The 25,268-nt window shown below is 46.1% G+C and overlaps 1 protein-coding gene across 1 annotated transcript in view; it reads left to right on the top strand.

Moving 5' to 3' along the window:
* Positions 1 to 220: 220 nt before the first annotated feature.
* TRABD2A (TraB domain containing 2A) overlaps positions 221 to 25,268 on the top strand; it is an 86,240-nt gene continuing 61,192 nt past the window's right edge. The window contains exons 1-2 of the mRNA XM_051643464.1: positions 221 to 563; positions 10,592 to 11,152. Coding sequence (XP_051499424.1) covers positions 459 to 563; positions 10,592 to 11,152 — 666 coding nt within the window. The 5' untranslated portion in view covers positions 221 to 458. The remainder of the gene's footprint in view (positions 564 to 10,591; positions 11,153 to 25,268) is intronic.

The following is a 25,268-nucleotide window of genomic DNA, read 5'->3' as shown; positions in this document are numbered from 1 at the left end:
CCCGGGGCCAGGACGGGGTCTCGCTGCTATGAGCAGCGCCTCGCCGCCGGCGGGGCCCGGGGACCCCCCCGCGGCCGCCCCATCGCCCGCCCCCGGTGCGGCGGGCCCCGCGCCCTCCCCTTCCTCCCCCCGCGTCCCCCCGCGCCCGGCACGGGACCCTTTAAGAGAAGGGGGCAGCGGGTGCAGGGCTTGGCCAGGGGACGGGGCTGCTCCTGCGAGAGCTTTAGGATTGGGCCGAGCGGCTGGAAAAAGAGAAAAAGGGAAAAAAGGGAGGACTACAAACCACAACGAAAAAGGCAAAAGAGGGGAAATTTAAAAAAAAAAAAAAAGAAATAAAATTTAAAAAAAGGCGTGGAAGCAGGAGCAGTGGAAAAAATAAAATTAAATTAGAATAAGTAAACGAAAAAAAGGAAAAGTAAAGCCGTCCCCAGATAGCGCCAAGCGTGGGAGCGAGCAGGATGGTGCACCCCGGCTGGCTCTGCCTGCTGCAGGGCTCCCTCCTCCTGCTGGCCAGAGCGCGCCAGAGCCGCGGCCCCGCCGGCGCTTGCCCGCGCCGGGGGAAGGTAAGCGCCGGGCCCGGGGCTCCGCCGGTGCCGGCTGCGGGGGCTCCGCGGCAAGGCAGCGGGGCTTTCGCGGGGCGGGGGAGGGGGCAGCACGGCCTCGCCCTCCGGGGCGGTGGTGAGAAGGTGGGTGCGCGGGGCCGCCCCGGCTCAGCCCGGGCTGCGGCGGGTGCGGGAGCGGCGAGGGGCGGGGAGCGGAGCCTGGTTTGTTGGGGCTGTGCGCCAGGTGGGACCACCACCGCCGGGTGCTGGCGAGGGGCGTGACGGAGAAGGAGGACCCCGGGCCGAGCCCCGGCAGGACCTTTCTGGCTGCGGCGTGTGGGACAAGCCGCGCCGCGCGCAGCCGGACGGTCTCGCCTGGAGCGGCTTGCTGGCGGCATTCCTGCTGGGAATAGCCGCTCGCTTTACTGCTGAACGCAGAGCGCGGTGGATCAGGGTCGGATTGGCAAGCGTCCGTGCCCCGGGAGTAGAAACACAGTTGTAAGTTGTGTTACGTTTTGCATGTCCAGCCTCATTAGCTTGACTGTAGCAACCGAGAGCAGCATGTGCTGACCCGGCTCCAGCGGGTGGTAAGCTCCGCTGGGAGTCCCAGGTGTAAAGTAGGGGTGGGGTTCTGGCCAGCGTGAAGCTTGTGAGCAGAGTCTCATTCCCATGAAGTATCAGACACTGAGAAAAGCTGTTCTTGCCGAAGCTTCTGAGATAAGAGTACCAAATACCATGTAGGAAGACCCTTCCTGCACTTAGTTTTGTGTTAATGCTTCTATTAGTGTTAACAGACCATCCGTACTGTCTTGTTGGCATCTGCTTGGACCTAGAAACAGCCTGACTGGAAAGTGCTATGCACCTGAGACGCTCCTGGGACATGTGTCTTGCCATTTGTTTTTTAATCTCCTGCCCCAGGCAGGGTTTCGTTCTGCAGCACAGATGTTATGGGAACTTCGAGCCCGGAGAAGTAAACGCAGACCTGCTGCACGCGGGAGGTGCCAAAGCCGCAGAGGGCTCTTTGCAGGGTGGGTGTGAGAAAGCTTTGCAACTACGAAGGTCGGTGTTGCAGAGGAGTGTTCAGATAGAAGTGTGACTTAGCAGAGTTTGTTGGGAAGGTTAGTTCTATTACTGTATGGAGGAAACATACTGAGGGAAAATAGGCTTAGAATCCATTTAGAGTGATTTACACAGGGACTGGAGATACAAAAAGGCAAAGGAGACCCTCTGTTTGAATCATGAGGTTCAAACTGGATGCCCTCGCCTTCTAAACTCCTTCTCAGAGAGTAGTCTAAGTGCAGCTGGATCCAAACTTCTTCCCAGACTTGGTCTGGCTAAGTTGTGGCTAAGTTACAGCTTAGTTATAGCTAAGACATGATAGGAGTTTATAGCTAAAGGGTTATATGTGCACATGCGATTCTATGCATCACTTAGCTAAGATTTCAACATTCCGTCATGCTTTCCCAATTCACTTACCTTCTGTCTGAATGTCTAGGGTTAGTTTGGTCCAAAATTGAAACCCTGGGTTTCCTGTAGCAGACTCACAGGCATCACGTTTTTATAAAAATAAATTATTTTAATAGAGTGGTACAGCAGCAGGGTCAGCTCAAGTTCCCTCTGAAGAGGGACTGACCTGAACAAAAACCCTGGGCAGTTTTACTCTTACACACTATGTACCTGCCCCTCTTGCAGTGGTCTGGTCCAGTAGTAATATTTTGGCCTGGGGTCTTCTTGTTCCTCACTGGATTATTTCACTGCCTTCAGGTGGGCGATTATCTTGCCTAGTTGCAGCTGCTTTTGATGTTTGTGGCCTTGAAGCCTCCCTCTTATTTATGCTGGCTCTGGCAGTCCTGGTTTTGGTTAAATAGGTATACATTCTTTAAGGCCAGGTTGGAAGAGGTTTTGTGCAACCTGGTCTAGTGTTAGGGTTCACTGCCTATGGCAGTTGGAACTGGGGGTTGGAACTTTATGATCTTAAGGTCCCTTCCAACCTTAATGATTCTATGATTCTAAATCTAAGTGGAAGTTTACAGCTTGTGGCCTGAGGCTTCAGCAAATCTAGCTACACATGCTAAGTAAAGCTAAGCAAACAGCATACTAAGTCACACAATATTATAACTTTTTAGTGATTAATTCAATTTAAAACATACTTATTTAAGGTAAGCAACTTGTATCTCTTAAGACGGGGTGTTAACTCCTCCAGCTAAAGGAGAGAGTTACCTGATTTGCAGTTCAGTTGCTGTTCAGGGGGAACTCAAACTGTGCTCATCCAGGGATCTCATTGCTTTGAGGAGCAGCCTTGAGAGATGTCCCAGCTCAAGGAGGTATCGAGGCTATGCAGCCATGCTGCCTAGCATGGAGAGCTTAGAGAAGGCTCACTTAGGCTGTCCTGTTGATGAGTTACAGTGGCTGTCTTGTAGTCAAATTGCATACCATGTGAGAGATATGCATGAGACTCCTTGTACCCACATCTTACTGGTGTCACTGTTGCTTTGCATCTTCATGGACTTCCTAGAGGAGTTCTTGGCCCAGCTGTGGCTCAGACCTCCAGCTCCTCTGAAGCTTGTATGAAACTGCTGCTAGTTTGGTTAAGGGGGTGTCGAGTGCATCCATCACAGCCTGCTCTGTGACCTTTCTTCTCTCTGTCACTTGCACATGCGCCTTCATATTGCCCCTGGTCTAGGGGCCTCACTGCCTCCAGCTGCACCTGCCACACCCCCTGTAGCCTTAGAGGCTGTGATGTCTCCTCCTAGGATTTAGGGTTCTGCCTTTTCAACTGTGTGCCAAGCTACATGTGCCTCTCTGGAGGTCTGTGCCTGAGCTGGGGTTATACAAGAGCTTAACCCTGCCGTGGGGGAGGGTGTGTTACCAATTCGCATGTGTCTGAAACCAGTTTGTCAGCTGTATTTATAAGTGCCCAGCCCTGATATAGCCACAAAGCCAGGTCAAGCCTCTGGAGTAGGTGCCCCCTTCCCCTTGAGGGCATGAAGTCCAAAAGCTGTGGAATGTTGTGAGTCTACTGTAAAGAGTTAGTGAGAGCAAGAAGGAAGGAGGCAGCCAGCCCCTGAGAGCCTGAGCAGCAAAAGTTGTACTTCTGGAGGTGGGTAATTCACTGATCTGGTGGGACGAGCAGGATATTTTCCTCAGGAGCCACTGGCTGACCTACTGCCAGTTACCAGAAAAACTGGAGATGAAATGTGTTCATGATTATCTTAATATCTGCCAATTACTCTCACGTGAAAATGTGAGACCACCTGTATGGGCAGGCTGTTTGCTAGGGTCATTAGGACAGTGGTGGTAGCCACACTGTCTAGGAGTGGCAGCATCTGCCTTATTTGCAAAGCTGATGAATGTATCCTTATGAATATTTACACCATCCCCTTGGGGAAAAAAAATATTCCTCCTTGGCCCTGCACTATCAGGGAAGGCTCTTTTTTGTTTTGTTTTTATGTCAATTCTATATGGGAACTCTTTTCTTACCTTTCTAGACTGCTGGTATACTTCTTTTTGTCAGATTGCCTAAAGCTTCTGTCATGAAAGAAATACATGTATCAGTGCCTGGAAGAGAAAAGTTGTTATTTTAAGGAATGAACATTCAATACTTCAGAGGGTTTTCTCGTCATCACTTCAAATTACAGTTAAAGCTGCAACCAATATAGTGTACCCCATCATTTCTTTTAAAATAGGAGAAAAGGAAGGTGTTTAAAACAGTTAGTAAAATAAAGTATGCTGGAATCCTTTGGATTATATTTCAATAACTAAGTAGTGTCATCTGGTCGTGCTTTCTTTTTGCTTAATACTGGAGTGTGCTGGTAAATTTTAAGCTAGAATCCGGGGATTAACAATGGAATGCTTACAGTTGTAGCTTAGTATTTTTATGATCCATTGTACTTAATAGGGGGCCAATTAATTTAAATGGCTACTTTTCCCCATATGTGCACTCAAGCAGAGCCAGCAATCTGTCTGCTCTCAACCCTTCGCTTTTTACTCAGAAATTTGATTTTTATTTTTAATTTCTGGCAAGCAGTGACTGAGTGTGTGTTTTTTTAATGGTTGTAGCTGGTGCAATGTTCATCCGAGGCAAGTTCTGCTTACAGTCTTAAGCTGAGTTTGAGGGTGTCAGTAATGCAGGTGGGCAAAAGTTCAAGAGAGTGACTATTAAAAATATGCCTAGGATTCCTATGTGCATTGCTATACATGCATGGGGCACTTTATGTGTTGAATAAAGGCATAGTCTTTGTCTCAATTAGATATAAATGAACATGACAAGATAGATAAGAGGGAGGGAGAAAGCCATGTAAGGAGAGCTATAGGGCTGCCTGTGTGAAAAGCTGCATGCCACACACTCTTGGTTTCTGTAGCAAGCAAAAAAACTAAAATTAAGATAATATTGTGGACTGAGAACCAATGCAATCCAGGGCTGAGGTTTGGAAGATGTGGCTGCAGGGCAAAGTGGTCAATATGAGGGTTAGGGGTCCAGGAAGACACGGAAGCCACATACAAAGACATAGGCACCTACCAGCACAGCCTTTTACACACTTTGTGCTGGAAAATGTTTAGTCTACATAGATGGGATAGGCAGAAGATGGAAGGGATGTAGATGGAAGCAGACCATGTGTAGATTTCCCATGTCTGAAGTTCATATCCAGTTCCTCAGTCTTTCAACATCAATTTTACTTCCCCTCTGAGTGTCCATTCCCTGTATTCACCTCTTGAATCGTTTTGGTTTTTTAGAACTCCCATGCTCTTCTTCCAGATGTTCAGAGGGCTGCCAATAGATGCATTCTTTGTTCCTCCTGTTTTTTTCTGCTTTGTGTTCTGCATGTTTACCATAATATTACTCCTCTCAGTTAGTTTGCCATTTAGCCCACTTTAGGCTAGTTTCTCAGAAGACAGATGACACTTTCTCTCATACTTTTTAGCACCGTTCTTGCAGAACAACCACTGCTGCTTCACCTAAAAGGATGTGTGGTATCTGACAAATGCAGGGGTATTTGTGTATTTGGACACTACAGGTTGCATCCTATGATGGACATACAAATACTGCTGGAAAGGCAAATATCTGGAGGTAGTTAAAACTGATAGAATCTGAGGCCTGTTTTTAAAAAAAATCTTAGAAAACCAAACCTACTGGAAAGTTATTGAAGATATCTCTCAGTCAGAGCCTGTGTTCTGCTGAAGCAGACAAAAGCAAGACAGGAGGTCATGGGAGTTTCCAGTGCCAGCTGTGGACAACCAGCTATGTGATTAGAGGGCAGATGGTGGGTTCTGGGACTAGCATTCTCTGGTTTCAGCTACTAATCTGCAATACATCACTTTAACTTTTTTGAAGTGATTTTTTTTTTTCTTGCCTAGAGCATCGCTTAGCTCCTGAGGAAAAACCCTTGATGTGCACCATGCTTTTCCAGGATTTCTGCAATGCCTGCCACTGTTGTCCACTCACTTTGAGGCAGTGTTGTCTGGCCTTATGTGCCCTGATATTATCTCACGGGGGGCAGTGGTGTTTGACCAGTGCACAACCCTGATGGGCTGTGGAAAGGAGTGGATCCCATAGGTCCCAGTGCATTGTCTCTGTGACAGTATCATCTTTCCTTCTCCCTCATTTTCCTGCTGGCTGGAGAAAAGCCTGTCTCCTTTTTGTTCCAAGCAATTTTTTGGCTGGGCTGTTACCCTGAGTGATTTTGCAGTCAGCTGTTGTTCAGCTGGGGAGTGAGGCTGGGAAGAAGGTACTGTGCCACAGTGCTGAGCATTCAGAAATACATTCTGGGACCAAGTAGTGGGAGGTTAAACTTGAGGCACCAAGGAGGTGTGATATTGTTAGTGTGACACTGCTTCAGATCTTGTTGCGGTAGCAAATTGGGAGACTCGTGTTCTCCTGTGGGACTGCTGGTCTCTTCCTTAGGCTGCCCCTTCATTTTTTCCCCTTGCTCCTAGTTTTTCCCATCACAAGTAATGCATTAAGTATCACCCATAAATCGGAGAGTAGAGATAGAAATATGCGTCTTGTTCTACATATGAACTTGACTTTTTGTTGTCAGCTGCTGAAAGTGAAATTTCTGGAGCTATACCATCCAGCTCTCTAAAGCCTCTAGGACACTACTTTTACTCTAGTTTATGCTGGTTTTAAAGCACCCCTTTCTGATGTAACAGCTGTGTAGAAGAGTCCTACTGCAAAGGAAAACTGAGTTGTAGCACCTTTATCTACTGCATACTCTCAGGTAAGTGAGGTGAGAGAGTGGTGCTGTCAGTGACAGCATATACTGTGATGCTGAACGGGCCTCAGCACTGCTGCTGTGCCATCTTGCAGTCGCCTAGAGCATTGTTTAATGGCTCTCCTTTTATGGTTTTGGGAGAGAGATTACACCCTTCCTTTTTCCTCTCTGAAGCTGCAGTGAAACTTGTGTGAGCTCTGGCAGATGCACGGGGATGTGAGAGTACCAGAAGGTACAGCAGGGGAAGCACAGACCTGCTCAGTCCCACCAAGGGCTTAGCCCTGCCCCCTCTCATGTGAAGCAGTACTGTCCTGTTTGTAGGGGTGTCCTGGTTTGAGCCAGGATGAAGCCAATTTTCCCTTTACTGATTTCCCCCCCCCCCCCCCCCCCCCCCCCCCCCCGCCTTCAGTAAGCTTTCTTTTAACTAGTAGCAGAGTGTTCCAGCTAGGAATGATAACAAACAGTGGAATGTTTTTCTAACTGCTGGGTCTTCAAGGTCACACCTTTACTCTGCTGGCTCAGACACTACAGGGAGATCTGTGACCCTCCTGTAGGAGGCTGAATTTGGCCAGTTTTGCTGTCTGTCTGAGATATTCCATTCCATGTATCTACGTAAGCTCAGAAGAAGGTCAGAGATCACAGAACACAACTTCCTTCCTGCTCCTTCTTCCCTTCTCTTCCCTCCATGGGCGGCATCCGGGGAGGACTCCGTCCATTCATCACCACCGACTCCCAGGCTTGAGCTCTCCTGACCCTCATCACTCTGTGCTTTCTCCAGCAGCTCCGGGATTTTTCAGGACTGTTCCAGCTCAGGAGATGCTGTGGGAATTGCTGGGGGTGGGGGAGGCAAGAGGCTTTTGCACATACCTGAACATATTTGTATATAATTGTATATATTTTCTTATATCATTAGTGTTTAATTAAAGCTGTGTAGTTTAGTTTTCAATCCAGCCAAGTCTCTCATTCTCTTTCCTTTCCTACCTGGGTGGGAGGGGAAGGTGATTGAGAGCGTTGTTGTCAGACCTGAGTCGAACAGTGACAAGGAGCCTGGCGTGGAAGCAGAGCAGTGCTGGGACTCCTTTCTCCACCTCCTGAAGGAAAAGGAGATGCCAAAGAAGTGTGCGGCACTAGCATGTCCCAAACAGCTGTAGTGCCGCCTTTTGGAGGGAAAGCGAGTTTTGTGAGCTCCCATTGTAGAGTCACTTGCTGCTCAGAAGCTGGCTCTGCAGGGTCTGGGGAGCTTTCCTGACGGTGGTGGAGAAGCTAAGGCCTGGTCCCTCATCCCTCATGCTGGTTCCAAGCAGTTCTGAGAACAGAGGCCTGAGTGGTGCTTGGGGTGGTTTGGCATGTTCATGGCTGCTACTGTGGGCATGGAAGAGTGCGCATCCCCTCTGCTTTGTATGGTCTCTGTCTCTAGGACTGTGTGAAAGTTTTTGCTAGGTCTCAGCCTGCTTTCTTCTGCCTCCTTAAAGCTGGCTCTTTAAAGGGAGATTTTCTTTACTCTCTGCTTGATGGCCTGTGTGATTTCCTCAGTCGTACCAAGAATAGCTGTAAATATTACTCTGCTTTAAGTATCCAATTGTGAAAGCTGGGGAGATTTGCAGAGCTAAAAAGTTTTGAGTGCAATGCCAAGCACCTTCTTAGCTGGGCTATGTGCAGTAGTCTGGAGCAGTGCTGATGATCCACATTAAAGCCTGGGTTTGAGTGTTCTGTTTGCATTTATTCAGGAGAGGAGCTGGGAGTTTTAAGCTGGCTGGTGACCACTTGTTCCTTACAATTCTTTGCAGTCATGGTTGTTCTTGAACACTGTCACATACATGATCAGACTTGTGAAGGCGTGTTGAACTCCCAACCTCGTGACTGTCCAAGATGTCTCTTCTTTTTACTTGCTTGTAGATCAAACGCAACACTTCTCCTCTTTCCTTCTTGCTGGCTGACTACTTCCAGTTCATTTTCTACTACAGTGCTGTGTCCTTACATTTTTCTCTATGACATTTTCCTAGTGACGGGAGAGAACTCTGTCTTTTTTTCCCCTTCATTTTACTTTTCATATTCATTTCCCTATGTTCTTCCTGGATCTATGTCAGATTCACTCTCAGCTGTTGCTCTGTCTTGTGTATTTCTTGGTGCTGTATCATGTTTGTTCTCCCCCCTTCCTATGGTCTTCAGGAGAGTTTTTATGGTCTGTAATACAAGAGTGTATTCCAGGACTATCCTACAGAATCTGGGATTGTAGTGTGGTGTTACCATGGTTTGAGGTATCCTTCAGACTCTCGATGTGCTGCAGAAGTGTCTTTAGAACTCTTTGGATTATACTTGGTCAGTCTGTGCTGGTAAGCTAAACTGGTGGCAGCATGTTGCTGAAGTGCTGCCGTAGCTGTGATCTGGGTTTGATGTAAAGAGCTGCTGAAGAAGGTTGTCTGGAATGAGTGATTGCAGAGCAGTATTTAAGATTAACCTTTCTGACCCTGGTTCTTTAGCATCAGAAATTTATAGGCAGTGTGCTTCCAATAAATTCCTCCAAGCAGCCTGTTACATATTTGGCAGTCAGGCAGGCTTCTTAGATCAGCACACATGCACACTTAGCCTCATAGTTGAGGGTAGACTTATCTGCTGGCTAAAGACTGACCAGATGTTGAAGTGCATCTGGAAGCCTGGCCTCTTACTTTCACATGCAAAGGCTAACTCTTCCTGTCTGTGCAGACAGATAGAAATGGTTCATGTCTGTTGCTCCAGTAAGGACAACTGAACCAGGGGGTGCTTGCTGTCAGTGGTGGAGGTCGTGCCCACTGCTAGTGTGAAATGAGTTGGCAGGATCAAAGCAGGATCCGTTTTGCTCCATCTGCTTTCCTGTCTCATGGGATTGTTTAGCACTTGAGCACAGCCCTGCACGCTGGTATTCCTGGGGATGCTGTGAAGCATGTTTTCCAGCAGACCAAACTTAAAGTTTGATTCTGACTTCCTGATGGGTGTGTTTTTTGAGACATTTTAAAAGTTAATCTATAGGAAGATTTTTTCTTCCTATTTTCCTCCTCTATGTTTATAAGAGTATGCCCTGAAACCACAGACTGAGTTTGGCCTGCAGAATTTCTTACCTTATTTTCCAAGGTATTGTGTATGCTTCTCTGCTCCTTAAGAAAGAGAAGAACTGGACTCTGAGGGGTCTTGATGGTGTGTCTGTCTGCCATGTCCTACATCCCTGTAAAACTGTGTTTCTACCTGCTTCAACAAGTCTGCCTGCCAGCTGTGCTTTGTGTTACTTGAATGTTTGCTGTCTCACATGGAGCAGAAAGTTCTCTCAAGATGCTGTGGCATCCTCTGACTAAGCATCACTGCAGTTTCTTTGATGAAAGGTATCTTCCTGTGCTGAAGTGAGGAGACATCAAGCTGAAGTTGATTGAAACCCTGCTGGTCCTGCTCTGCTTCAGCAAAGTGATGCCAGCTCTTGACTCAGTAAGAGGTGGAAGCTGCATAAATGCCTTGACTGGAGCATGACCTTCTTGGGCTGTGCTCTGCTGCTGATTTTGGCAGGTGCCTAGGTCCTGGGCTGGGGTGGCATTGCTGTTGGGAAGACCCAGTGTTGCCTTTCAGGAGGAAAAAGCCAGGGCTAATCTTGTGTTTTTGATTAATGAAAATTGAATTTTGGCCTCAAGACTTAGAAAAAGAATGGTCAAAGAGGACTTTGTGTGACCAAAGCTGCTTTAGGACAAGTCCCTGCTGGCAAGCTGCTGAGCCAGCTGACCTGCTGGTTTGGCACCATGTTCTCCTTAAATCCTGTACTGCAGTGGTCTGCTGTGAATGTCTGTACTTACTCAGCTGTGTCTTCCTCTCCTCCAGCAAAGTGAGCTGAACTCCTTCCTGTGGACCATCAAGAGAGATCCCCCATCTTACTTCTTTGGCACCATCCATGTCCCGTACACGCGTGTCTGGGAATTCATCCCAGAGAACTCCAAGAAGGCCTTCCAGCAGAGCCACATTGTGTACTTTGAGCTGGACCTCACTGATCCATATACCATCTCAGCTCTTACCAGCTGCCAGCTCCTGCCACAGGGCGAAAACCTCCAGGATGTTCTGCCTCGTGACATCTACCGCCGGCTTAAGCGGCACCTGGAGTACGTCAAGCTCATGATGCCATCCTGGATGACCCCAGACCAGCGGGGCAAAGGGCTGTATGCAGACTACCTCTTCAATGCCATTGCTGGCAACTGGGAGCGGAAGAGGCCAGTGTGGGTGATGCTGATGGTGAACTCTCTGACAGAGGTAGACATCAAGTCACGAGGTGTGCCCGTCCTGGATCTGTACCTGGCTCAGGAAGCAGAGCGCCTGAGGAAGCAAACGGGCGCTGTGGAGAAAGTGGAAGAGCAGTGCCACCCACTCAATGGGCTGAACTTCTCCCAGGTGAGATTGAGTGGTGTGCATGGTGCCAGGCAGGCTGCCTGAGTGGTTATCCAAGCTGCCTGAGCAAGGGCTGGAGCACGGGGTAAGTGCTCTCTGTCAGAGACCCATATTTACTCCTGGAAGCCCATGCCTCTGCATGTGGCCTTGGGAGAATCTGCTAGCTGTTGGAGTTCAGGTTACATCCTAAATTCATTTAGGCCTTGCCTGGAAAGACTCTTGTTGTCTTCCCTGGACAGTCTTGGGCAAGCTGCACCATAGCAGACACTGAACTTTTGGATGTCCGCTCTCTGACCCTGTCTGGACTGCCCTGCCTGAGCCTTGTGCAGGCTGGGGCCCTGTGTCTAAACTTGCTTTTGTTCTAGCTAGTTAAGAAGAACAGTGTGATCACTTAGGGGAAGCAGGAGTGCTGTGAGTAAAGCTGAGAAATAACTGCTCGTTGGAAAAGCATCCCAGCAGACCTTTCAGTGCCCTCAGAAATAGAGGCCCATCCTTTTCATTGGGAAAAATAGTGTTTGGTTTTGGTGATTGTTTGGTTTTGGTTGTTTTTTTTTCCTTCTGACCAGGTGAGGGTCAGCACAGCACAGCTTCCTGCAGGAATCTTGACAGGCTAGTGCAAGCCCTTCTGCAAGTGCTTTTGTGTTTGCAAACCAGCTGGAATTTAGCACTGTTCTTCGTGTGTTGTCACAGTAGGCAAGCAGAAGGACCGCTGCATTGTCCATGTGTTGGATGGGATAGTTGTGGGCTCTCCTTTCTAAACTTAAATATACCAGGAAGCAGTGTCTGTCACTGTCTCCACCTGCCCAGTGGGATCACAAGGAGGCATAAGGTTGCTCCCTGGCTTTCTGTGCCTTGGCTTCCTGGGGCTGGGCAGTTTTGACTGGTGCCTTTCCCCTGCATCCTGAAGCCTGTCATGTCTCTGATGCAGTTTCTCGTGTTAGAAAGGAAGTAACAGAAGGGGAGGCACAGCCCAGCAAGGGCAGGTACAGGAGTTCCAAGCAGATTATCAGAAGTGCTGCTACTACAGCCTGTGTTGGGGAGGGGCCATGGTGCAGGGAGTAGCATGGCAGCCCAGGGTGCATTGCTTGTACAGTCCTTAACTACAGGCAGGGCATCTGCACTCTATTCCCTGGTTTTGGATCTGGGCATCCTCATTCGCATCTCCAGTCTTTTGCTGATCTGTGCTTTTAATCCTTGTGCTGTCACTGTTTGCTTGCAGCCGCTCTAGAAATGGGCTGGGAAGTCCCATTGCCCACACCTATTATCTAGTTGAAGCTTTATTAATATTATTGCCTGTGATTTTCTTTTGCTGACAGTGCCTCTCTGGTTTAACATGATATAAAGGGTGGCAGTGAGGCATGTGCTTTCTCTGTTGCTTCATAAGACAGTGGTAAGGAGACTGAAAAGTATAGGTTGCAAGTCATGTCCCCGTTAAGCTTGTGCAACTGTTGACTCTTACTTTACACCTTCACTCAGCTTTCTTCAAAGACCAGCTGTTGTTCTTTTTTTGCAGGTGGAATAAATACTGCAGGAGCTGAGAAGCTGTGTGGGGTGGGGACACAAGGCTGCAGCATTCTGGGTGGCCCAACATGATGACATTTATTGAGAGAGCCCAACTGGGGGGACTGGGATAACCAGAACTGCAAAATAAAATTAGCTCAAGTCAGGAAAATCAGAGCCTGTGATTACCCCACAGTGAGTGGAGATGTGCATGCACATCACAAGAGATGCTGCTTTTCCACACCTGTTCACTTTCAGGAGGAATGAGTACACAGTGCCTTGTGGGAACAGGGGAACAGGTCTGGAGCAGCTCTTCCCTTGCAGATTAACATCCTCACTTCTGCCCACTAGTAGATTTCCAGTACAGGCAGCTCAAGGAAAAGGAGAGCCACAGACAGTTTTTTTTTTTATGTTTCTAAACCAATTTCATGACTGTTTCAGAATTCAACTTGTGAAATCTTATGGTTGGCAATTCTGTAAAGCTTTTGTTTCAGAGTTTTCTTCTCAGTTTGTTCAGGCAGTTGAATTAATTATGTATTTAATATAAACTAAACAAAGACTTTGGATCCATACTATCACACAAGGCCTGGTTGGTGTGTTACTGCAGGTGAGGTTCTAGAACAGTTTATCACTAATCATCTCCATGGGTTTGCACAATGCTCAATAACTGCGAAGTGCAGAAGAACCCAAGTTAGAGACTTCCTTCTTCTCCTTATTAGGAGAAAGAGGAAAAAAATAAACAAAAAACCCCACACATGGAACAGCTAACAGAACCTGTCATGGGGCTCAGGCTATATTTGTTCCAGTTTCCTCTTTATCTTTTGTTTCATTACTTTCTTATTTTACTCGCCAGATCTCTCTGTTCTTGTTCAACGCAGGCTGGCTGCCCACATAGCCAGACCATAAAAGTATAATTTCTAAAAGGTACAAAATTATGTGTACGCAATCTGTGAAATACTTCACTGCCTCCTCAATCCCTCTCTCTTATTCCAAGATCTGTGCTACTTTAGGGAGTATGGAAAGATTAGTCTGTCTCTGTGCCAGAACCATGGTGTTTATTTTTGTGTTTCATACTGTTTCTATCCCAGTTTGTCTTAAGGACTTTTCTTCTCCCACCTCACTTTCTTTCATGGATAGTGCCTCTCTTGTTGCAATACCCTATAAGGATGCAGGTCTCGTTCCTAGCAGTGTCTGGGATCCTACAAGATAAAAAGCTTTATAGCTATACACAATCTGCCACTGCTGACTTCCAGCGCTGAAGTCAGTCCCTCAGACCTCCCAACTCTTACTTTCAAGTTATGCATGTACTTTCATGTTTGCTGGATTGGAGGCATTAGTGCTCCAGCCTAAAGCCTGTGCAGCTTTGCTCTTGGCTCCAGCTGCAGTGTCACGAAGATCTTGATTGGCTCAGAAAATGAGCTGGTCTTGGCTGTGCACTTATGAACAGGCTGTGCTTTTGCACACTCGAGTGGTGTCTAGGCTAGCTTTCTTACAGACCAGTTTGAGCTTGAACACAAGAAGTTCACACTTGTGTCTACCCTCTGCATGGGACTGAGGCTTAAGTGTCTAAACACTGTCCAGCCATCACTGCTTCCTAGCCAAGACTGTGTCTGCTTTGGCTTCTCCAAGCTTGGGACAGACACTTGCTGGAAGTCCCTATCTGTTAGCTGTTCCTGATTTGAGAATTGTTTTCCCCATGTGGTTTGCCTGTGTCGGGACCTTGCCACTGCACCGTGTTCCTATCTGAGCATTTGAGTAACTGGCTACATCTTCAAAAGTAGCCTTCAAAGCTGCCTGAGGGGCACTAGAAAGCAGGAAGCTGCTAAGGACTGACTGCTCCTGGAATCCTGTCTCCAGCTCTGTGACTGAGCACTTGAAAGTCTTCTCTTTTGCATCTTCCAGCCACCTCCTCATACAGTCATTTGCAGATAGAAAATTAAGCAAAAGCTTCTAGGACTGAAAATTTTGTGGGTTTTAGGACATTCATTATTCTTGCCTCTACTCAAAGAGCAACTTCTGCAAGCAACAAAGAGCTGAGAGATTGCTGCTTTTCTCTAAAGGGCTCTTGGAAGTTCCAGACAACTAACACGACTCTGTGGAGCTGTAGACTCCTGTTTTGCAAATACAAGTCTTCTGACATGACATCAACATCATTTTTCTTACTTAATCTATGTACCCTCGTGGGTGAAAGGGCCACACTTGATAGCCCCTGGTATAAAACTGTCACTTAGGAGCAGCCCACATCTGTGGGGAAAGTAAGAACCCAAGTAACTGCTGCCTTGTTACATGTGGAAAGGGGAGTTGGTTGGTTTGGATTTTTCCCCCTTCTAAGAAAGTTAGCACTGATGGCTTCAAATTGAGCCCTAAAGATATCATATGAAATTGGAGAGAATTGTGCTAGTCTCATTTCAAAGAAAATATGTTTTGGTTTTTTTCCCCTACACTGAGTTGATAAATCAAAGCTTGCTGTTAATTCCTGGGTTGATGAGGCTGAGTATGGCAGTGTCGCCATTCACGATCTGGTTCAGGTTCATCTTTGACAACATCAGTAACAGAGAACCTCAGACAAAGAAAGAGCAGGGAGAAGCACACAGTGGGAGCTCTGCAGGGAGTAGTTCAGATCCAAACTTGGAGTGAAGCAAAGAGCAGTTGCTTGATGAAAGAGCCGACAAGAGATGCAGAGCACTCACTGGTAACAAGTTGGACGGGACACTTCTTGTGGTAACCTGATTGCATCTTCTGCCCCAAGGGTGTAACTTCAAGATATATGTATGAAGAACAGCCCTCCCAGCTCAGGTGATGGGAACATCAGGGTTTTCTGCACATGAAGTGAAGCTGAAACAACTAAATTGATCGTATTTGCATCTTTGGCTGCTGGAGTCTGTGACCTAGTTTTGTTTTTGTTTTCAGTTTGTGTATAGACACACCTACAACCTCCACGTCTAGACATCAGGGATGGTGAATGGGTTGGCTGGTGGGAACCATAATAGCTGCGGTTTCGCATTTCTACTGTCATAATTACAGTTTAATTAAAATCTTATTAACTATCTGAGGAGTTCAGGGTTCCTCTCTGGGGAGGAAAAAGGGGAATTTAGTTGCAGATCTACTCTCTCTGCATTCAGACGGGTGGAGACTTTGTTTCAAGCAGCCTGAACTGTGGTGGAGCTTTGAAATCCCCAACTGTGGATTTTGCTGTGGCACCAGTTTTGCACTGGTCGAGTGTTCTATTAGATGCTCCTTGCATTTGCACTTAACATGCCTATAATCAGCTCACTAATTTTTCCCATTAAAAATGCCCTTTGCTCGTGACATTACACAGCAGAAACAGAAGACATTAGGTAGTAATTATGGCTTCATCTCTCCTCACAGCTTCCACAGCCTGCCGGCCCCTTACCTGTGGCCCAGTGCTGGTGTTACAATGTGAGTATTTCAATTCACTTTCCTCTTTTCCCAGTTAGCGAGGACTGGCTGATGAGTTGTCTACACCACTCTGAGAGTACTTGACTGTGTTATCCCGCTCTCCTCTGACAAGTCCGCACTAGGCTGGTGGTCTGGTTGGCAGATACACTGTGTGACACTTGAGATCCTCTAGCTTTGGGTGAGAGTACTGTTGCTGCAGAGGAGCACAACCCTGTCCGTGGACTGAGAGGGTTCATGGGCCTCAGAGGCCACTTGAGGGAGCATACAGAAGGTCTGTGCTAGATACTTTTTGGAGCAGCTCAGTGAGGAGTTTGGAGCGGGGAGTGGATGTTGACTCATTCAGGCAATTGGTTGGGCATTTGGGTACCCCCCATGCTAAGCTTTGGTCTGCGTGTTCTCAGATCTTGGTGCAGACTTACTGATTGGTCACAGTGGCCTAACCCTGTGGCTTGTTTTAACACCTGATCCTGAGGGCTCACTACTTACTGCCTGTTACTAAACCCAAAGTGTGGGTCTATAGTTGCCAGCTTTTTTTCCCTTAGACAGTAGGATTGCAATCACTCTGGGAAGCCTAAAGGCACATGTCTGCAGAGTTGTAGAATACAGCTTCCTTTCTGATCTAAGAACCGGATTGTATTGCTGTAACCCTCCTGTCCAACAGCTGTAGAATAGTTCCTTTTTTGGCCTGCCAGGTCCATGGAGATCTCACTTGGCTCCTGCATCCTACTGACAGGTTTTCTGTCCCATAGCAGTGGTTCCAAAGAGTGATTTTTTGGTTTTCTTCTGCAAACCTGAACTCAGACTGTGAATGCTGCTCAGCTTGAGCTTTCAGCTGCTTGATTTTGTGAGAGTTTGTATTCCACCAAAGAGCCTCTGCTCTCAGCTTTCTATACCTCATGCATATACTGGAACTGTAATCATTTTGTCCTTTAATGTTCTTTTTGTTAAACGGAGCAAGGGCAGCCTTTCTTAGCAAGGCACATTTTCTGCATGTGAACTGTTAACTCACATCTTTCCAGGCCTAGCAGAATCTGTCTTGTGTCATGGTGCATGCTTGGTGCAGTGATGTTGTCACTATCCTCATCTTTCCTTGCTTATGCATCTGAATTTGTGGCTTATTCAGGCACAGTAGTTTTCTGAGAGCTCATGCTTGGGGGATTCAAAGTCCTTTTTACTCTCCCTGCTTCCCAGGAAAGAGTGTTATGCTTGTTGTTGTAGTTCAGTCCCTGTCTGTTCTGTGGCCAAGATGAACTGCAAGCCAGCAGATAATCTTTGTTTTAAAAAGAGATCCAGTTACACAGCACCTCTGCTCTCTTCCCCCTAATTAGTTTGCTCCCCTGACCTTTGTTTTATCTGCAGAAGCTATTAATGATAGAATTGTGGTTTTTTTGGTGACTTTTTGCCCTGTGGGTTGTTGACATGTATGTTGAATACTGTATGGGAGAGAACTTCTCCTGCAGAGGTGTTCAGTAGCTTACACAGGAGTTTGTCACCTGCATTTACATTTTCAGGTCTACTGACTACCATTGTGCTTCCCCTGTCTTTAGTATGTGGTGTGTTGGTTTTGTATTGCTCCGAACTCCCAGTATTCTGGGAGTCACACTCTATTCAGAAGTCTGTTCACTGGCCTTTCCCTGGTAGACTTGAAAGCTCACAAAAAGCTATTGGGATTTTTCTAACAGGTATGGTTTCCATTATCCTTGTTGACTTGCAACTTCCTATAGTCCTGTAATTATTTCCTATAATCTTTAGGAAGACTTTTATTAGCTAGTTAGAAAGGTTGATCGCAAGTAGGATGAAGAGGCTGAAGATCAGTTTTAAGATGTCTGTTTCTTTATTGAGCCTAATGCAGCAAGGAAGCAGTAGGAAGTGTTCTTTACTGTTTTTGATGACAGAGGAAATACTGGGTCCCACAACAAAAATATTATCAGGCAGCAGGCTTACCACATAGATACATGTTCACACAAGACATACTTTTTTTACAGTATGTCTTGATGAGGGATGCTCGGACTCCAAGACTTGTGAATATTTTCAAAGGGATTAGACAGATTGGTGAAGGATAGTCACACCAGGGAGTCTCATACGTGTCCCAGGTGCCATTTCTGGCTCTGGATATCCCTCAGCCCCTGACAGATAGATTGAATTGAGGGCAGGTGCCAGGGGAAGAACTGCTCTGTAGATGCTCCTTTGTTGTTGGAGATAGGTTGCTGGGCTTTTGCCTCACCTGGCAGGTGTGAGAGGGTCATTCCCAAAATATAACTGAGGCTTCATTTCCCAGAGGATTGGCCAAAGTGAGCAGCTGAAAAGAAGGGCATGACTTCTCTCTGGAGCTGCTGAGCTGTGCTGGCAGTGCTGGTAGGGACAGGGCATCCATCTGGGCCTGAGTAGGTTCCTTGTGAGACATGCCTCGTGCCAGGCTCTGCTGGGAGTAGCTGGCTGCCTGCTCTCTTTCCTCCTGGTCATCCCGCCTGCTTTTGGAAGAGAGGTGCCAGGGCAGGCTGGGATTAGTGTTAGTGGGTTAGTTTTGCTGTCACTGCTGTGTGAGTCAGTTCTTCCTGCTGTCTTGCCAGGTGAGATGGCGCTCCCAGGAGTGCAGCAGCCCAGCCCTTCTCCTTCCAAAGTTTGACCCTGGGATACATGACAGTCCTGCACACAGTGCCTGCAGTCCAGGTTATGCTCCAGGTGCATCTGTCCAGTCTTCTGTGGCATTCAGGTTGTGTGTGCAGATGCTTGGAGGCTCAGCTTAAAGCATGTGGCACTCAAAGTTGGTGCTCAGACCCAACAGTTTTCAAGCTCCACTGGCTTGTTGGGAATAGAAGGTGAGCTTGGAAGTTAATAAGGAACAGGTCAGCTGACCTAAGCTTGGCCATGTCTCTGCTGGCACATTCAGACATCCATGTTTCCATCCTTTTCATGAAGCTTATCTTTTTTGAGCATGCAGCCATTAAATGTGAACAGAAAAGCTTGTGGGGAGCAGTTGGCTGTACAGTCTGAAACCAGGGAGAGGTTTTTTGAAGGGATCCTTCCATGCAACCTTAGAACAGTCCTGTCAATTAAAACCAAATACATAACAGTGTTTAATCTGCAATTTATTGTGATCACAATCCTGTAATATAATTGTGGAAGGGAAGATTTAGGTAGCTGGCATTGTGCATTTCTCAGTCTTCTTACTCTGCTCTAACAAGATTAGCAAGACTGCCAGAACCCAAATTAATCTTGGGCAAAAAAACTCCGTATACTGTTTTAGTCTTGATTTACAGGAAGGCTCTGGTAAATGCATTACAGGAGTATACTAGCAAATATTTTTTTTTAATGTCAGCTTTTATGTGGTTTTGTGCTGACCTGTTTTGCTTTCTGAGCATGTTGCTTTTTGCACAGGGGCTGCATCATCAGTGGCCTCAGTGCTAGAATCTGATTTTTGTCTTATTTACTCAAACCCTTCATTTCTGTATGGATTCTCTGTAGTTCATCAGTGTGTCCCATCCCCCTCATGTTGCCCAAATGGTACCATGTGAGAGAAATACTTACACACCTTTATGGACTATCAAGCAGTCAAAGCTCAGATAAACTGAATTTGTAATTGTACATAAAATGTGGCTGATTTTGCTGCAAATAAATTGGTGCTATCAGGTGCTACTTGATGCAGACAGCAAGCATTATCCCATCGATGTTGCTGTCTTCCAAAGGTAAAAGCTGATGTTCTGGCTGCCTTTGCTGGATATATCTGGTGTTGAGATATGCTCATGCTGGCCTACTGAAACAGCTGTAATGAGTGATCCCACTGAGATATGTGGCTCATGGGGAGGTGCCTTTTTACTGTCTTGAGAGTACCCCAGGTATGGTTGGCGCGCTCCATCTTTCAGAAGTGGCACTTGTTGACTTACTGGGATGTGACACAGGATCAGCCATCCTACCCCCACCAATGAGATGGGTTTCCTGGTGTGCTCCACTTGTCCAAGCAAGGTGCCTTCTCTGAGCATGGCTCAAGCCTATTTTCACTCATGCTCAAGGCAAGGCAGCACAGGACTGGGTCACTGCAGCTCTCTGACTTTGCTTTTCTGGGACTTAGTAGCATTTTGAAGAGCTTTCTGCAAGCTCAAAAGAAGTTTGGCCTTCTTGTGGTTATCAGTTATCAGCAGCTCTGAACTAGCAGGAGAGCTGCAGCTGCTGGATGTCCCAGTGCAGGGTGTTATTGAGGACTCTACTACTGACACTGCAGCCCTGGATTCCTCTGATTCAGTGTATGTGAAATTTTCAGCTGCGTCAAGTAAAAGCTTTACTGTGGCTGGGGGTCCTGGTTTAACTGCTTGAAGATTTCAACTGCTGAGAAAATAAGAACTTTAATCTGGACATTGTCCTAAACATTTTCCTGCCTCTCCACCTGCAAACCTTTCGTCACGTCATTGAGTCCTAGGTACATGGTACATCTAAAGAAACAGGGTGAAAAGCAGGGTTTTTTATTGCTTTGGGCTTCTCTTCTACTTGTTTAGCAGGAAGGAGCCTAACTCACTTAGGTGCTCAAAATTACACTGGTGTCTTCCCACAGTTTTACCCCCTGCCATGCAATCAGAAGGACACATAAGGTATGTCAGAATCCCATGGTAAAAATGCTAAAGCAGCTTACTTATCTTTCCACAGTTGCACAGATTCAGCACAAAAAAAACTCTCTGAGGTCTTCCACCAGACATCTCAGGGCTCTGCAACTTTGGAAAGGCTTGACACCATGGTTGCCAGCACAGGTGACCAAGGCTATCAGCAGGGAAGGCATGCCCATAGTCAGCGCTAGATAGAAGTTTCCTGCTCATGTCCTGAGCTCAGTTTTGAAGCTCTTACCTTATTCTGGACACAGCAACCCATTCTGTTGAGAATGTGCAGCAATTTAACCACCTATGTGTGTTGATTAACCTCAGCTTTGTGATATCCTGTGCCTATAATGATAGAAGAACTGATATGACTTCCATGTATGCCTGGAGAATTTCCTGCCCATTTTTAGGGCTGAGATTTCTATACTCAAGCAGTTGCAGATATCCTTAAGTGAGGTATATCTGTACTCTCCTTGAGACTGTTGTGGGTACCTGGTATGCAGGTGGTGTACCTTTTAGTCTTGCATTGATGAGAGGTGACTAAGCAGACCCATTCCTCCCAGTATGGCTGTTTGCTCCCAGCCTCTTACCCATCCATGGGCTGTGACAGCATGAGAGTTTTGACAGGTTGCACTTGGCACTGCATTTCTCATTTCCCAGGTGCCTGCAAAATGCCTTGACCCTGAAAAATGCAGGCATGTAAGGAGTGGTTGGGAGCTTGTGATGGAGGCATTACTGCAGAAACGATTCATGCAGTAATTCCTAAGTCTGGGCTCCTGGACAGTCTCTGCTGCACAGCTAGTGTACAGTAACTTGTTAGGCTAGGGTAATTTAATCACAAGTTTCATTCCTGTGTGAATTTATAAGGCCTGTTTATGAAGATAAATGGGCTATTGTTACAGCTGGAGTGTGGTGGGATGAGTTGCATGTTTGGAATGTTTAAAAATAAGTAGCTGCAGCCATGCTTTCTAGGAAGGATGAAATGGAGAAAGCAGAGAGACTGACATCACATATGTTTTTATTTGTTCTGAGATTGTTGGTAAATCAAAAGAAGAAGACACTGAATGTTCAAGTTTGTAGCTGATCAACACCAACACAGGAGACTAAAGCACTTGTTTTCAGTATTGAACAATGCCTGGGTGAGCCGCTCCTTGAAAATCTGCCAAACAAGAAAGAAAAATTACACTTCCATTTAGGTATTTCAGGTGTGTTTTTGCAACACTGGAATAAACATATTCACCTAAAACACATAGGTGGGTAACACTGTATCTAGGAGGCACCACAGCTGGCTTGGAGTAATGCAATTTCAAACCTTATCCATTTTAATAAAAAGTATTATTCACTGAAGTGATAAGGATGTTTCCTTAGGTACAAGTAGTTGTGACCAAACTTATTTTGCTCTGTGAAAAATGAATATATAGTCCCAACCAATAATATGTATGATTAGTTCTCCAAGGAAGCCAAATTTGCCCAAGCTGAACATAATGACAGGCCAAATAAAGTGGGAGAAAAAACTTAAGCATAAAAATGTAAATGGCAATTGGGAGTTGTTCAATAAGCCTGTATTAGATCTCTGAAAAACCACAATTCTGCATTTCAAAGATTAGTTCTCTAGTTAAGAAAACTGCTTTGGTTGACAGAAGAGATGAAGACAGCAATAAAAATACGCCAAATGGAAAAACAGGTGAGGTGATGTGAACAGTTAATCTTCAAGAAAATGAAGACAAATTATAAGAGGACTGAAGGGTACAACTAAAGAGCCTTTGGGCAGCATATCTGGAACAAGAAGAAGGGATTCCTTAAATGTATTAGGGATTCATTAAATCCTAGCAGTGGTACAGGCTCCACGCTGAAAAGGATTGCAAAATTGTTGCTTATGAAATAGAAAAGGCAGAAATAACTGGTAACTATTCCTTTGTGACTGGAAAGGAAGAGACTGTATTCATAGCTTGGTCATAAGGGAGTATTTTCTGTTCCAGTAAGAAATTACTTCCAGTAATTAGGAAAAATGTTAAATGTCAGTGTTTTTAAATGTTCAAAACATTAACAATGGCTAACTTACTTACTGTCCAGAATATTTAGAGACTAAGCCAAAGAGTTCTTTGAGTCATTAATGTAAGCACTCAAGAAGATTCAGGGGAGTGGAATAAGCCTACTGTATCAGCATTATTCTTGGAGAATAAGTGGGTGGCTTGTCAGGCTACCCAAACTTCAGTTTTCTCAAAGCACAGAAAGACTCTGGAGCTGTTAAAGAGCTGAGAGAAGGCAGCATGATGCTAGCCAGTTCCCTTGAACAGAAAACTGGCCTTGTCAGACAAACATGGTGATAATTTTTGATAAGAGTATGATTTTTAGTAATAAAAGTCATTGTGCTGATATAATTATGCATAGATTTGAATGCATCTGACTTTATTCCTGGTGGTACTCTGATATAGGAGTATACACTAGACAAAATCCAAGTGCCTTATTGTAAACAGTGCAGGGGAAGTGATCATTCTCATAAAATGGCTGCAGATGGAGAGTCACCCTCCACCAGGGAGGAGGAAAGCTAGAAGGTGCTTGTAAAGAAGTACTAAAGGTTCCTGGCCTTGCATTACCTTTCTGCTTTGACAGTGATATAAATCCCAAATAATCATTTGCATGAACATGGAGATCCTGGAGACGTAGGGAAGGTAAACAACGGGTCAGTTGTGACACCTTGAAAGCTGGTGGGCTCCTGTAAGACTGTTAAATGCAAGGCCTTACACCTAGGAGCAAAGCATGGAGGTCAAGCTGCTGAGGCTGGAGGCCTTATCCAGAATACATCGGTGGTGCAAAAGGGTTGGAAGATAACTAGCAAACATGACTGCTGAGCCCAGTACTGCAGCTGAGAGGGAGATAGCAGTCCATAGATGAGTGGGAGGAGCAGGGGAGAAATGTTCCAGGGTGCCCAGTGCAGGGAAACCCAGTCCAGGAATACTGTTCAGTCCTGGTGTCAGTGCTTCTGAGAACATGGAAGAATTGGAGCACGGTCAAAAAATAGCTACACAATTAATTTGGTACCTGAAAAGCGTGCCTGTACAACAAGAGAGCAAAGAAACTTGATCTACAAAGTTGTTTGATGAAATGACTTGTCAGTTTCTTTACAACACACTCAGGTTTCTGTCTGAGGAAGAGGAGCAATACAGCAGATGGCCACCCAAAGCTAGTGGCCTAACTGCTGAGGATGCACACTATCAGATTCAATATAATTGGGTTCTAGTGAAGGCAATTAGCCAGTTGAACAGATTTCTTTAGTACTTGGTAGAATTGCCATCATTCAGGCTTTAACTATCAAATAGCTCTCTGAAACAGAAAAGTTTGCTGCTGTTTTGTGTATAGAATCAATGTACATTTTGTTCTGTCTTATAAAAATTTGGGGCATTTATACTTCTGCAACTAAGGCTAGACAAGCAGTTTCAAGCAGCTTCCTCATTCTTTTTTGTACATTATTTTCTGTGGATTAGGTTGAAGCTTCATGATTTTATTGTCAGTACCAATGTGACTTTCTTTATGCTAATATGCAACCAGAATTTTTTTTTCTGGTTTTGACAATGAGACGTAGCACAATAAATTATTATAAAACAGAAGTACTGTGACTTTAGTGAAGGGCCAGGCAGGATTGTGGGGACAGCTGCTGGGCAAAGCTGTGTGCTTTCTGCTGCAGATCCTCTGCAAGTGGGCTGACCTGAGAGTACTGAAAAACCACCACCAAGTAGGGAGGTCCGGGTGAACGTGAGGTACTGGAAGCCTTTCCTAGCCTGTTCCAAATGCTCTCAGGCATCAGCCATATGTGTGTGTACGCTTGTAAGGGACCAAAAAGCTTAGAAGGCTGCATTCAATGCTACAGTACCTGCAGAGGAAGGCCCCAAGAAGCAAGCATCAGCTCTTCTGAGCTTTGTTTATCTGCCTAGCAAAGGAATGAAGTGGGACTCATAAAGCCATAATGCTGCCTGGAAGCCACATTCCTGTTAGTCGGGAGTGAGTCATTAAGAGTTCAATGCCTCCTTCATCTCCCTGACCCCCACCTTAACCTCTGGTTTATGTCTGTTCCAGGAGACACTAATGGACAGGGTAGAGGATGGTCCTCAGAACATGGCTGCTGCAAGGACACACACCAGGTGGGCCCTGGGTGCCCTGCTCTATAAATTGACAGTGTGGCACTACTTTCTTTACTTTCACAAAAGCCCTTGCTGTGCCCTGTTCTGTCCTGGGGGCTGGGGTTTTGGTAGAGTGTTGACAGCCCTTGCCATTGGCTCCATTGGCTTGCCATTGGTTTGTGGCACCGAGCACAGGGAGCACCAGGCAGATGAAGAGCAAGTTAAAAAGCGTTAAAAAGCCAGGTATCTTTAGTCTGAGGCTGTTCTGCAACACAAGACAGTTTCCTGGGTGCTCCTTTGAAGATGGCTTGAGTCAGTTTCCAGAGTAGTGTTTTGCCATAGTTACTGGGACAGCAACAGTGGCCTGTGATGCACACAGGTGGGAAGCTGAGGCATCGGTGATTCTGGTCGGTAGCAGAAATTGCTCCTCTTGTTCATACTGTCTGGTAAAGCTACAGCACATCTGCACAGTAGCATTGTAGTGAATCCTTTGAGAAT

The sequence above is a fragment of the Apus apus genome, chromosome Z (genome assembly GCF_020740795.1).
Source record: "Apus apus isolate bApuApu2 chromosome Z, bApuApu2.pri.cur, whole genome shotgun sequence".
NCBI lineage: Eukaryota > Metazoa > Chordata > Aves > Apodiformes > Apodidae > Apus > Apus apus.
The sequence above is the reverse complement of the archived record's forward strand: the minus strand, read 5'-3'. Positions and strand labels throughout refer to the sequence as shown.